Source organism: Caretta caretta, chromosome 1 (assembly GCF_965140235.1).
Source record: "Caretta caretta isolate rCarCar2 chromosome 1, rCarCar1.hap1, whole genome shotgun sequence".
NCBI classification, from domain to species: domain Eukaryota; kingdom Metazoa; phylum Chordata; order Testudines; family Cheloniidae; genus Caretta; species Caretta caretta.
Window position 1 is genome coordinate 349,165,657 of NC_134206.1, and position 14,226 is coordinate 349,179,882.

A 14,226-nucleotide genomic window follows, 5' to 3' on the forward strand; every position below is an offset into this window, starting at 1 on the left:
CACTCTCCTGAGGATAACACAGAGAGATAAAGAACGGATGTTGTTTGAATGCCAGCAAACATACACTGCAATGCTTTGTTCTACAATGATTCCCGAGTACGTGTTACTGGCCTGGAGTGGTAAAGTGTCCTACCATGAAGGACGCAATAAGGCTGCCCTCCCCAGAAACCTTTTGCAAAGGCTTTAGGACTACATCTAGGAGAACCGCAAATGCCAGGGCAAAGTAATCCTTTCACATGCTTGCTTTTAAACCATGTATAATATTTTAAAAGGTACACTCACCAGAGGTCCCTTCTCCACCTGCTGGGTCCAGGAGGCAGCCTTGGGTGGGTTCGGGGGGTACTGGCTCCAGGTCTAGGGTGAGAAACAGTTCCTGGCTGTCGGGAAAACCGGTTTCTCCGCTTGCTTGCTGTGAGCTATCTACAACCTCCTCATCATCATCATCTTCTTCATCCCCAAAACCTGCTTCCATATTGCCTCCATCTCCATTGAAGGAGTCAAACAACACGGCTGGGGTAGTGGTGGCTGAACCCCCTAAAATGGCATGCAGCTCATCATAGAAGCGGCATGTTTGGGGCTCTGACCCAGAGCGGCTGTTCGCCTCTCTGGTTTTCTGGTAGGCTTGCCTGAGCTCCTTCAGTTTCACGCGGCACTGCTTCGGGTCCCTGTTATGGCCTCTGTCCTTCATGCCCTGGGAGATTTTGACAAAGGTTTTGGCATTTCGAAAACTGGAACGGAGTTCTGATAGCACGGATTCCTCTCCCCAAACAGCGATCAGATCCCGTACCTCCCGTTCGGTCCATGCTGGAGCTCTTTTGCGATTCTGGGACTCCATCATGGTCACCTCTGCTGATGAGCTCTGCATGGTCACCTGCAGCTTGCCACGCTGGCCAAACAGGAAATGAGATTCAAAAGTTCGCGGTTCTTTTCCTGTCTACCTGGCCAGTGCATCTGAGTTGAGAGTGCTGTCCAGAGCGGTCATAATGGAGCACTCTGGGATAGCTCCCGGAGGCCAATACCATCGAATTGTGTCCACAGTACCCCAAATTCGAGCTGGCAACGTCGATTTAAGTGCTAATCCACTTGTCAGGGGTGGAGTAAGGAAATCGATTTTAAGAGCCCTTTAAGTCGAAATAAAGGGCTTCATTGTGTGGACGGGTGCAGGTTTACATCGATTTAACGCTGCTAAATTCGACCTAAAGTCCTAGTGTAGACCAGGGCCAAGAGTGCCTGCCATTAGGCGCAAGCCTCTTAGCAGATTGTATGAGCCACCTTTTGGAATCAGTTCTGCTTTCTTAACAAAGAAGCTTGTGAATTTGGCTGCTCTAAAGTCTTAATAGCTCAGAGAGATTCAGCTGGGGCTGCAGAGCTGCCTGTGGCTCTCAATGCGTCCACAGGCCAAGTTTATCCATTGACTTTAGTGGCATTATACCAGCGAATTTGGCCCCATCAGTTTGAGCAGAACTCTGATCACAGAGAGGGCTGCCAGCAGAGAGGATCCTTCAATGCAGAGGCCTTCCTAGCAGTGCAGGTGAGCGCCTACCTGGTGTTGCAGAGAGCCACAAAATAATTGTGCAATGTCTTAGGCCCGCTACTGCTAACAACTAATGGAGTCTAGCTCAAGTGATAGGCACTTGTGTGTTTGGAACAGGAGCATCTGAGTCCTCTCCTTGCGGTCACTGTGACATTCCAGGTGGCCTAATGTGCAAACCAGAGAACCAGTCCTGTTCTTGATGGCCACATGTTCATTAAAGTCCTGATGCCCCTTACTAAAACCAATTGAGATAAGAACTTCCACTAAATAGACAAGACAACTTTGCCTCCATCGCATTGATTGCTCTGCTGTCATGTTCTGTCCCTTTCCATTATCCTTTATCTTGTCTGTTCAGATTGTAAACTCTTCTGACTGTCTCATTGTGACTGGGGTCTCAGGGGGGCCACACTGAGATTGCTCAATTAGGGCAAACTGCGAAGAATGGGGCAGACAATCCCCAAAACTGGTGGTTATTCTTATCCTTAGATTCACCAAGCCAGCAACAAAACAGCCTCTACAAAACCTTACTGGTTACCCAGATGCCAAAACACAGTTCCCTTCAAGCAACCCGGCCTCGGGCTTCCACCCAGACAACCAAGACAAATACGATGAGGATTACTGAAAATCTTGTTCGTCATACAAAAAGTTCTACCAGCCCCAAAGGACTGAACATATTACCCACCAAGGTAATGAATATTTCAAATTTTACCCAAATACATGCTTCCCGCGGGTGGTGGGGGTGCGAGGTGGGTGTTAGCCCCTGCTCCTTCTCTTCCTGCCAGGCCAGAAACTGGAGCTGGACAGGAGTAAGAGGCGCCCATGGAGCCCAGGCCGCTGTGGGGACCCCCCACCTGCCCTGGGGGGCAGAGACACGGGCCAGTGGCTGTCCTTGGGCACCGTGGTCCCCTGCCCAGGGCAGGTGGAGGGTCCGGGGCTTCCCCCCCTCAGCGTCTTTAGCAGCTCTGGCTTTCTGGCCTAGCCAGGGGGCAGGGCCTCAGGCAGTCCATGAGGAGCAGGGGGCATGGCCACAGGGAGGGGTGGGACCCATAGGCAGTGGGTGAGCCACGGGCTCGGGGAGGCGAGCCCCCGGTCCAGCCTGCCCCTTCTGCCCAAGGCCCTGCCCCTCCCGGGCTGCCTGAGCGCCTCCAGCCCCAGAGCCCGGGGCAGACAGTGCGGCCCCCTGCCCCGAAGCGCCGCAGCCCCACCAACACCCCCCCTCCATCCCGAGCACAGGGCAGGCAGCCCCAGTGCCATCAGCTTGGCCCCAGGGCCCCCAGCGCTGTGCGGCCCCAGCCACCCCAAGTCCCGGCCACAGGTCAGCCACCCTAGCCCCAGCCCCCTTCCCAGAAGAGTAGCCGCCTGCCTGGGGACAAGGGGGAAGTGGGCAAGCAGGAGGGTCCTCCGGGCAGAGCGTGGGCAGGCCAGGCGGGGCTGTTTGGAGAGGCACAGCATTCCCCAGCCTATAGGAGGTGCCACCCATGCCTGGGGCTCCTCCGTGTGTCCCGCCTTGCATGTTGAAAAGGGGTCACCCCATTTCCAAGTAAAATTAAGCCTTGAGTCATGATCGTGAGTCGGGCTTCTCAACCTCACTTAGAAACCGCTGTCAGCGCTGGCGGCGGGGCTGCTGACAGGGGGAGCCCCAGCTGCCTGGGGAGGACAGGGGCGCCCCTCCTTGCGGCCCCATCCCCGCAGGAGAGGCTCCTGCTGTCAGCCAGATGGGTGCCCCGAGAGCACCCTACAGGCTCAGAAACTGGAAGGGAAATAAAGAGAACCCGGGTTTCATTTTAAAAAAAATCCCTCGATTTTTAAGCCAATCTCATGATCTGAGGAAGGGGGGGGTCTGACACATGATTTTCCGAGGCCCCGGGACTGGCAACAGCCCTGGGCTCTTCAAGGGACGCGCTCCGGGGGGAGGTGCAAGATGCACGCACAACTGGGCCCCCGTGACTGCGCCCCGGCGCGGGGGGCAGGGTCCGGGCACCCCTGGCAGCTCCGCGCACCCCGGCGCGGGGGGCAGGGTCCGGGCACCCCTGGCAGCTCCGCGCACCCCGGCGCGGGGGGCAGGGTCCGGGCACCCCTGGCAGCTCCGCGCACCCGGCGCGGGGGGCAGGGTCCGGGCACCCCTGGCAGCTCCGCGCACCCCGGCGCGGGGGGCAGGGTCCGGGCACCCCTGGCAGCTCCGCGCACCCCGGCGCGGGGGGCAGGGTCCGGGCACCCCTGGCAGCTCCGCGCACCCCGGCGCGGGGGGCAGGGTCCGGGCACCCCTGGCAGCTCCGCGCACCCGGCGCGGGGGGCAGGGTCCGGGCACCCCTAGGACACCCCGGCGCGGGGGGCAGGGTCCGGGCACCCCTGGCAGCTCCGCGCACCCCGGCGCGGGGGGCAGGGTCCGGGCACCCCTGGCAGCTCCGCGCACCCGGCGCGGGGGGCAGGGTCCGGGCACCCCTGGCAGCTCCGCGCACCCCGGCGCGGGGGGCAGGGTCCGGGCACCCCTGGCAGCTCCGCGCACCCCGGCGCGGGGGGCAGGGTCCGGGCACCCCTGGCAGCTCCGCGCACCCGGCGCGGGGGGCAGGGTCCGGGCACCCCTGGCAGCTCCGCGCACCCCGGCGCGGGGGGCAGGGTCCGGGCACCCCTGGCAGCTCCGCGCACCCCGGCGCGGGGGGCAGGGTCCGGGCACCCCTAGGACACCCCGGCGCGGGGGGCAGGGTCCGGGCACCCCTAGGACACCCCGGCGGGCCGTGCTGGGCGCACACATTCCCCTCCTCACCCCGGAGACGGAGGAGGAGGCGGGGGGGACGGTGCCAGGCGCATGCTCCGCGCCGTCCTTTAAATCCCCCGGCTGCAGGCCCAGCTGCTGCCGCCGCACGTGCTGATCCCCGGGGGAGCTGCCATGTCCCACGAGTCGGACCCCGGCCGCCGCCGCCACACGCACGACACCTTCGGTGAGCGGCCGGGGGGCGCCTGCGAGGGGGCCGGGGGTTGGTTTGCAAGCCGCGGGGGAGCTCGCTGGGCCCCTAGAGGGCCCGTGGCTGCGGCTGGGGGCGCCCAGGCGCGGGGCGGGCGCGGCGGGGCGAGCCGCTGCCTGGTGCCGCGCGTCAGGCTGCCCTGGAGGGGGCAGAGTCCCGCTAGCCGGCCACTGGCCGCGCCTGCTCCCTCGGCTCGTGCCGAGAGGCCGGGGAGCAGCCTCCCGTTCCCGGCCCCACCCCTGGCCGGCGTGCACGAAAACCGGGGGGCTGCTGCAGCCCTGGCCCAAGCCGGACTAAGTCTTGGCTCCCGCGATGCCGCCCAGACCCTCTCCTGGGCAGAGCAAGGCGGACACCTGCTGGCTCGAGCTCGCCAGATAATTCTCTGGCTCGTTTCTGTTGATGTATAAATAAAGCCCTGCCCCACAGAAAGGTTAGGGATCTTGGATTAACTCGGGTCCCCAATTTACTGAGCATAGATTCATAGATTCATAGATATTTAGGCCAGAAGGGACCATTATGATCATCTAGTCTGACCTCCTGCACAATGCAGGCCACAGAATTTCACCCACCACTCCTAAAAAAGACCTCACACCTATATCTGTGCTATTGAAGTCCTCAAATTGTAGTTTGAAGACCTCAAGGAGCAGAGAATCCTCCAGCAAGTGACCCGTGCCCCATGCTACAGAGGAAGGCGAAAAACCTCCAGGGCCTTCCAATCTGCCCTGGAGGAAAATTCCTTCCCGACCCCAAATATGGCGATCAGCTAAACCCTGAGCATATGGGCAAGATTCATCAGCCAGATACTACAGAAAATTCTTTCCCGGGTAACTTGGATCTTACCCCATCTAAAAACCCATCACAGGCCATTGGGCCTATTTACCATGAATATTTAATTACCAAAACCATGTTATCCCATCATACCATCTCCTCCATAAACTTATCGAGTTTAATCTTAAAGCAAGATAGATCTTTTGCCCCCACTACTTCCCTCGGAAGGCTATTCCAAAACTTCACTCCTCTGATGGTTAGAAACCTTCGTCTAATTTCTAATCTAAATTTCCTAGTGGCCAGTTTATATCCATTTGTTCTTGTGTCCACATTGGTACTGAGTTTAAATAATTCCTCTCCCTCTCTGGTATTTATCCCTCTGATATATTTATAGAGAGCAATCATATCTCCCCTCAACCTTCTTTTAGTTAGGCTAAACAAGCCAAGCTCCCTGAGTCTCCTTTCATAAGACAAGTTTTCCATTCCTCGGATCATCCCAGTAGCCCTTCTCTGTACCTGTTCCAGTTTGAATTCATCCTTCTTAAACATGGGAGACCAGAACTGCACACAGTATTCCAGGTGAGGTCTCACCAGTGCCTTATATAATGGTACTAAAACCTCCTTATCCCTACTGGAAATACCTCTCCTGCTGCATCCCAAGATGACATTAGCTTTTTTCACAGCCATATCACATTGGCAGCTCATAGTCATCCTATGATCAACCAATACTCCAAGGTCCTTTTCCTCCTCCGTTACTTCTAGTTGATGCGTCCCTAGCTTATAACTAAAATTCTTGTTATTAATCCCTAAATGCATGACCTTACACTTCTCACTATTAAATTTCATCCTATTCCTATTACTCCAGTTTACAAGGTCATCCAGATCCTCCTGTAGGGTATCCCTGTCCTTCTCTAAATTAGCAATACCTCCCAGCTTTGTATCATCTGCAAACTTTATTAGCACATTCCCACTTTTTGTGCCCAGGTCAGTAATAAAAAGATTAAATAAGATTGGTCCCAAAACTGATCCTTGAGGAACTCCACTGGTAACCTCCCTCCAACTTGACAGTTCACCTTTCAGTAGGACCCGTTGTAGTCTCCCCTTTAACCAATTCCCTATCCACCTTTCAATTTTCCTATTGATGCCCATCTTATCCAATTTAACTAATAATTCCCCATGTGGCACAGTATCAAACGCCTTACTAAAATCTAAGTAAATTAGATCCACTGCGTTTCCTTTATCTAAAAAATCTGTTACTCTCTCAAAGAAGGAGATCAGGTTGGTTTGGCACGATCTACCTTTTGTAAAACCATGTTGTATTTTGTCCCATTTACCATTGACTTCAATGTCCTTAACTACCTTCTCCTTCAAAATTTTTTCCAAGACCTTGCATACTACAGATGTCAAACTAACAGGCCTATAATTACTTGGATCACTTTTTTTCCCTTTCTTAAAAATAGGAACTATGTTAGCAATTCTCCAATCATACGGTACAACCCCTGAGTTTACAGATTCATTAAAAATTCTTGCTAATGGGCTTGCAATTTCTTGTGCCAATTCTTTTAATATTCTTGGATGAAGATTATCTGGGCCCCCCGATTTAGTCCCATTAAGCTGTTTGAGTTTCGCTTCTACCTCAGATATGGTGATGTCTACCTCCATATCCTCATTCCCATTTATCATGCTACCATTATCCCTAAGGTCCTCTTTAGTCTTATTAAAGACTGAGGCAAAGTATTTGTTTAGATATTGGGCCATGCCTAGATTATCCTTGACCTCCACTCCATCCTCAGTTTTTAGCGGTCCCACTTCTTCTTTCTTTGTTTTCTTCCTATTTATATGACTATAGAACCTTTTACTATTGGTTTTAATTCCCTTTGCAAGGTCCAACTCTACTTGACTCTTAGCCTGTCTCACTTTATCCCTACATATTCTGACCTCAATAAGGTAGCTTTCCTTACTGATCCCTCCCTTCTTCCACTCCCTATATGCTTTCTGCTTTTTCTTAATTACCTCTCTAAGATGCTTGCTCATCCAGCTTGGTCTACAACTCCTGCCTATGAATTTTTTCCCCTTTCTTGGGATGCAGGCTTCCGATAGCTTCTGCAGCTTTAATTTAAAATAATCCCAGGCCTCCTCTACCTTTAAACCCATAAATTCTTCAGTCCAATCCACTTCCCTAACTAATTTCCTTAATTTTTGAAAGTCAGCCCTTTTGAAATCAAAAACCCTAGTTGCAGATTTATTTTTGTTAATCCTTCCATTCAGTTTGAACTGAATTAGCTCATGATCACTTGAGCCAAGATTATCCCCTACAACCATTTCCTCTATGAGGTCCTCATTACTCACCAAGACCAAATCTAAAATGGCATCCCCTCTAGTCGGTTCAGCAACTACTTGCTGAAGGAATCCATCAGCTATCGCATCTAGGCTTTATAAACCTTGGCACTGAATAACAACCTCTGAAACCCAGTGGAAAACCTCTATGAGGTGCGGATGCCCCTGCGGGTGCTAATGCAGCATCCTGCTGGTGTGGGAGACCCTGAACCCAGGCTGTGTTTGTGCATGGGGTGCATAACCCTTCCTGGGATATAAAACGTGGGCTAACCAAGCGAGTGTATCTTGCTGTGTGTTCTGAGTGAAACATGTTTGCTTCTGGTAGCACCCACCCCGTGTGCTAGGTGCAAGGACTGGGCCTAGGCCGGGAAGCTCAGTCTATGGGCAGTCCGCGGCGTGCCACGCTTGGGGAAACAACAACCAACTTGGGTGTGCTGCTTGCTGTGAATCTAGTCTAAGCAGAACGGAGTCTGTAAAGCCAATTTAAATCTCCTCCAGGTAGGAGACTTGAGGATGAGCGCAGAAGCATTGTCAACCCCAGACTGCCAACAATCATGGCATTGGCTTAAGAATCGTGAGATTTTAAAACTATTTTGTAGTTATTCAATTACCTTCTGGTTCTTCCCCCCCCACCCCCTCCCCAGTCTCTAGGGTGCACAAGCTCTAAATTTACAAGCTTTTCTCTGCAACCATAAGGACTAGAAACTTACATGAAAGCTGATATTTTCGTGCAATAGCATGATTCCAGAAGCTGGGTCTTTAAGGAAAAAAATATAAAAATGGTGAGACCGGCAATAACGTGGTGAGAGTTGGCAACACTGGTGAAAAATAAACTAGACTCCTCAAATTCTTTCAGTTCCATTATCTAAACCATGCACAAGTAACCTTTAAATGTATGGCTTTATCTTGAAAGTGCCCCTTCTTTGTCTGTCTAAGCTGCCCTATTGTATTAGTGCTTGAAAGAACTGGTTATAAAGCATGAATAGCTGTGACTCAAGACCAGATGTGTAGCCAGATTTTATTCTCCTGGCGCCTCTGCCTTCAGCCTGTCTTAGCAGGGTGGATCAGCATTGTACAATATAGTGCTAGGCACTGCAAAGGGCAGTCGGACAATATTTCTGTGTGTAGGGGTGTTCTGGGGACCCATGGCAGGTTTAGACAATACCAACTTTGAGGTCCCATTTTTTGTACCTAGAGGTAGGTAGATGGGGTACATGCTGGAAACTAGCTTGATCATCTGCCCTTTGACACCCCTGGAAACTGACCTTACCTAGCATCTTTTGTCAACAAATAGGGTGGGGGAAGGGGGAGGAGGATTGATCCCCTAAACATAAAGGGGAAACTGAAATGATTTGAAAGCCGTACGCTGTTGGAGGTGACCAATGGGTTAAACCAGCTCCAGGCTCTGTCTCTGAAGCCCCAGGGACCTTGTCAGTCAGTCAAACTGGTGTAACCGTGACAGTATAATTGGTTAGTTTGGTGACGATCATGTGAAGCCACTTCCAAACCAGCCCTGTGAGCTGTGTTTTGTTATCCTAGCTGTCATCTGATTCACAGTGGACCTCTGTTGGGTGAGCGTGTAACTTGGCTGGAATTTTTGGGTTGCTTGATCTGTCCTCTGCTCTGGTGGTAGCAAGAGTAGAGTTTTTCCAGCCCCGCCCTGAAACGGATCTATCTAGGCCAAACCTGCCAACGTCAGAAGGAAAACAAGGGGGCTTTATAACATCTGCAGGGAGGGGTGGAACCTGGGCCCCCTTTCCTTGCCCAAAGGTAACCTTCAGATTACCCTGTCTAGAGACCGCCAACCCACCATTGCCTCTAACCCAGCAGGAAGCAAACATTCCATGTAACAAAAATACTGCCTCCCACTTGAGTTTTCCTCCTTGATGCATCTACTGGCTGCTGTGTAAGTCCACAGAGCTGTAAAAATGGGGTGCCTTCCCCAAGGATGACCTAAGCGAGAAGGGGGGGAGGGATAGCTCAGTGGTTTGGGCACTGGCCTGCTAAACCCAGGGTTGTGAGTTCAATCCTTGAGGGGGCCATTTGGGATCTGGGGCAAAAATGGGGGATGGGTCCTGGTTTGAGCAGGGGGCTTGGACAGGATAACCTCCTGAGGTCCCTTCCAACCCTGATAGTCTATGAGCTCGACAGAATGCAGCAGGTGACGCTCACTGGAAAAAGTCCTCCAGTGTTTGTTGCCGTGGAGAAGTTTCTCTATTGTCTCTTCTGATTTGGCCTTTCTTCCCCTCCATCCGTGCTTTCTCACCTTCAGCATTTCTCTCCCCCATCCTGCCTGTTCCTAATAATGACAGTCTGGGATCCATAACGGCTCCCGGTTAGAAGCACTGCACCCCGATGGCGACTGGCTACTTTGCTCACTCTCCCTTTACCATATCCGTTTCAGATTTCCACAAGGAATTTGAGCATCGGGTCGACCCCCATCGGCGAGGGTCGCTGTGTGACCGGCACTGTGCTGCCATTAACAACACCCATGGAGACCTTGGGGACATGCATTCGGGATCCCATCAGCATAGCATAATGACGCCCAGGATACTGCCGGGTAAGCAGAGCTGAAAGGGTCGCCTGGAATGGTGCTGGGCTTACTGCACAGAGTTGGCCCTGGGACAATGGGAAAGGGTTATAGAGGGCGCCTTTCTCATTCAGTCCCTCTTGAGAGGAGAGAATGAGGTGGCTGATGCTCCGTAGCTAAGAAATGCACTGCAACAGAAACTGTGCAGACAGCCCAGGGAATGCAAGGGGGGCTCCAAGTGCAAAGGGGTCTGTCTCTGACCACCTTCTCCAGCTCTGGGGTGTCACACCAGAACCCTGTGGCACTCACCTAGCACCTTTGGTTGAAGGATCTAAATGCTTGGCAAATACAAGTGATGCCTGCCTCTCATGGTGTGAGGAGAGGCAATCTGCCTTCTCTTAGAGGAGCAGACCTGGGACATAGAGTGACTTTCAAGTGGATGGGAGAGCTGGGAACAGAACCCAGGAGTCCTGGGCTCTAACTAATAAATGCTTGTTATATGGGTGGATCCCCTGAAATCCTATTGTGGTAGATGGTATTATATTAGCATGGCGAGTATAGCTTATTTGTAATAGCAAGCACTTCAGGTTTTCTAGCATCAAAGATCTTGAAATAAAACTTCTTGTAACGTATTCCTCTACTGGCAGGCTAACCTAGCACCTACCCAGGGGAGGAGACTGATCTCTGGTTGCAAAAATACCCAATGCTTAAATAGTGATTATGAAGAGAGCAAGGAAGTGATGCTGGGCCAGAGCAGACTTCAGACAAGCAGTGCTCTCATGACCTGCATCTAGCTAGATAGGAGGAATAATGCTCTTGCCAAGGGACTGCTTGCGAATGCTGTAGGTAGAACACGGTGGCGTTCCCTTGATTTCCGTGAACAGCAACAGGGGGAGCAGCAATGAAAGGGTTAAACAGTTCTACGTCAAAAGCCGCTATTCGAGGCACAGTCTGTGCCAAGAACGCTGGGCCATGGCTGCTTTACCTCTCTCCCACCATTCTTGTGCCCATACAGTGGGAATGCTGACCGTGGGGGCAGTTTTTAGGGTATGCAATTAGCTAATAATCATACACCTTGGGTGCAACCCCCGCAGTTCTCTCATGGTAACTTCCCCTGTGTGGCGTACTGAATTTGACAAATGCGTAATCAGCTCTTTGTTATTTCTCATGTCTGCTTGGTTTAGTCCTTTTCCTTCTCTCTGGTCACAGCAACATCCTCACAAAATCCACAGAGAACGACTGGGCTGTCTTGTCCCTTCTCATGTGCTCCTGAGACTGGCTGGAAGGACTGGTTATGAATCATTTCTATTACGTGTTTTCCAAAGCACTTGTGACTTTTGGGAACATGGCTGTGTTGAACTGTTTGCCATGGGGGTCCTCAAATGTCCCCATAGCAGGGAACCGCCTGTCCAATGAGAGATGGGGCTCGGGGACCTCCTCTCCTGTTAGTTGCAGTGGAAAAATCTAGAAATTCACAAGAAAAGTAACGCAGGGAAAGTGCTTTATGGGACCAAATTGGGGGGGGGGGGGGGGCGCCTGGAAAATCTCCATCCAAGAATATTAAAGGAACTGGCACATTAAATTGCAAGGTTATGGGCCTACCACAGGAGAGGGTGGGTGAGTTTCTGTGGCCTGTACTGAGCAGGTGAGACTAGATGATCATGATTGCTCCTTGCTGGCCTTAAAGTCTATGAGGAATGGATCTCTTAGCATGTCTTATCCAATTTCGCTCCTGGAGCCAGCACCGTGTGAGCAGCCAGCTCTCCACGCACCCCCAGCAAGCGCTCCGGATTTTGTGATGTGCAGCAGGCCCCAGCTTAGGGAACCACTAGTTTGGAGGAACAGTGGTGGGTGGCTTGAGTGTCTCCCATTCATGGGGTCTGGCTGGTCATATGGCACTGCTTCTACTCCCTGATTGCGATGTGTGGATTAGAACCACTCACCCAAATATCCATCAGCTGTCTGCCCGGGGTGAATAACTAATAATTTGACCTTACAAATAGCAGCAAACTGATGTTGGGACATTCTTCTTGCTGAGACTTGCAAATGTATTTTGTCTCAGTGTTTTGTGTTTGTTCAGCATCTAGTAGAATGGGATCCTGGCCATGGCTCCAAAGGGGCTATGGTAATACAAATAAATAATATTGTACTAGCTCTCGTCCATCCTCCCCGTGGAAGGAAAAGGCCGGGGTAGAGACCGTCGAATCGTGGAAGTCAACGAATGGCTACGCAGGTGGTGTCGGAGAGAAGGCTTTGGATTCTTTGACCGTGGGATGGTGTTCCAAGAAGGAGGAGTGCTAGGCAGAGACGGGCTCCGCCTAACGAAGAGAGGAAAGAGCATCTTCGCAAGCAGGCTGGCTAACCTAATAAGGAGGGCTTTAAACTAGGTTCACCAGGGGAAGGAGACCAAAGCCCTGAGGTAAGTGGGATACCGGGGGGAAGCAGGAGCACGTGAGAGGGGAGGGCTCCTGCCTCATACTGAGAAAGAGGGGCGATCTGTGGGTTGCCTCAAGTGCCTATACACAAATGCACGAAGCCTGGGAAACAAACAGGGAGAACTGGAAGTCCTGGCAAAGTCAAGGAATTATGATGTGATTGGAATAACAGAGACTTGGTGGGATAACTCACATGACTGGAGTACTGTCATGGATGGATATAAGCTGTTCAGGAAGGACAGGCAGGGCAGAAAAGGTGGGGGAGTTGCACTGTATGTAAGAGAGCAGTATGACTGCTCAGAGCTCAAGTATGAAACTGCAGAAAAACCTGAGAGTCTCTGGATTAAGTTTAGAAGTGTGAGCAACAAGGGTGATGCCGTGGTGGGAGTCTGCTATAGACCACCGGACCAGAGGGATGAGGTGGACGAGGCTTTCTTCCGGCAACTCACAGAAGTTACTAGATCGCATGCCCTGGTTCTCATGGGAGACTTCAATCACCCGGATACCTGCTGGGAGAGCAATACAGCGGTGCACAGACAATCCAAGAAGTTTTTGGAAAATGTAGGGGACAATTTCCTGGTGCAAGTGCTGGAGGAACCAACTAGGGGCAGAGCTCTTCTTGACCTGCTGCTCACAAACCAGGAAGAATTAGTAGGGGAAGCAAAAGTGGATGGGAACCTGGGAGGCAGTGACCATGAGATGGTTGAGTTCAGGATACTGACACAAGGAAGACAGGAAAGCAGGAGAATACGGACCCTGGACTTCAGAAAAGCAGACTTTGACTCCCTCAGGGAACTGATGGGCAAGATCCCCTGGGAGAATAACATGAGGGGGAAAGGAGTCCAGGAGAGCTGGCTGTATTTTAAAGAATCCTTATTGAGGTTACAGGGACAAACCATCCCGATGTGTAGAAAGAATAGTAAATATGGCAGGCGACCAGCTTGGCTTCACAGTGAAATCCTTGCTGATCTTAGATACAAAAAAGAAGCTTACAAGAAGTGGAAGTTTGGACAAATGACCAGAGACGAGTATAAAAATATTGCTCGGGCATGCAGGAGTGAAATCAGGAAGGCCAGATCACACCTGGAGTTGCAGCTAGCAAGAGATGTTAAGAGTAACAAGAAGGGTTTCTTCAGGTATGTTAGCCAAGAAGAAGAAAGCCAAGGAAAGTGTGGGCCCCTTACTGAATGAGGGAGGCAACCTAGTAAGAGAGGATGTGGAAAAAGCTAATGTACTCAGTGCTTTTTTTGCCTCTGTCTTCATAAACAAGGTCAGCTCCCAGACTGCTGCACTGGGCAGCACAGCATGGGGAGGAGGTGACCAGCCCTCTGTGGAGAAAGAAGTGGTTCGGGACTATTTAAAAAAGCTGGACGTGCACAAGTCAATGGGGCCGGATGCATTGCATCCAAGAGTGCTAAAGGAGTTGGCGGATGTGATTGCAGAGCCATTGGCCATTATCTTTGAAAACTCATGGTGATCGGGGAAAGTCCCAGACAACTGGAAAAAGGCTAATGTAATGCCCATCTTTACAAAAGGGAAGAAGGAGGATCCTGGGAACTACAGGCCAGTCAGCCTCACCTCAGTCCCTGGAAAAATCATGGAGCAGGTCCTCAAGGAATCAATTCTGAAGGACTTCGAGGAGAGGAAAGTGATCAGGAA

At 51.9% G+C, this 14,226-nt stretch overlaps 1 protein-coding gene across 1 annotated transcript in view; it reads left to right on the forward strand.

Annotated features, from left to right (window-relative positions):
• Positions 1-4,302: 4,302 nt before the first annotated feature.
• Positions 4,303-14,226, forward strand: part of LOC125630569 (uncharacterized) — a 48,129-nt gene continuing 38,205 nt past the window's right edge. Inside the window, exons 1-2 of the mRNA XM_048836732.2 lie at positions 4,303-4,473; positions 10,007-10,162. Coding sequence (XP_048692689.1) covers positions 4,422-4,473; positions 10,007-10,162 — 208 coding nt within the window. The 5' untranslated portion in view covers positions 4,303-4,421. The remainder of the gene's footprint in view (positions 4,474-10,006; positions 10,163-14,226) is intronic.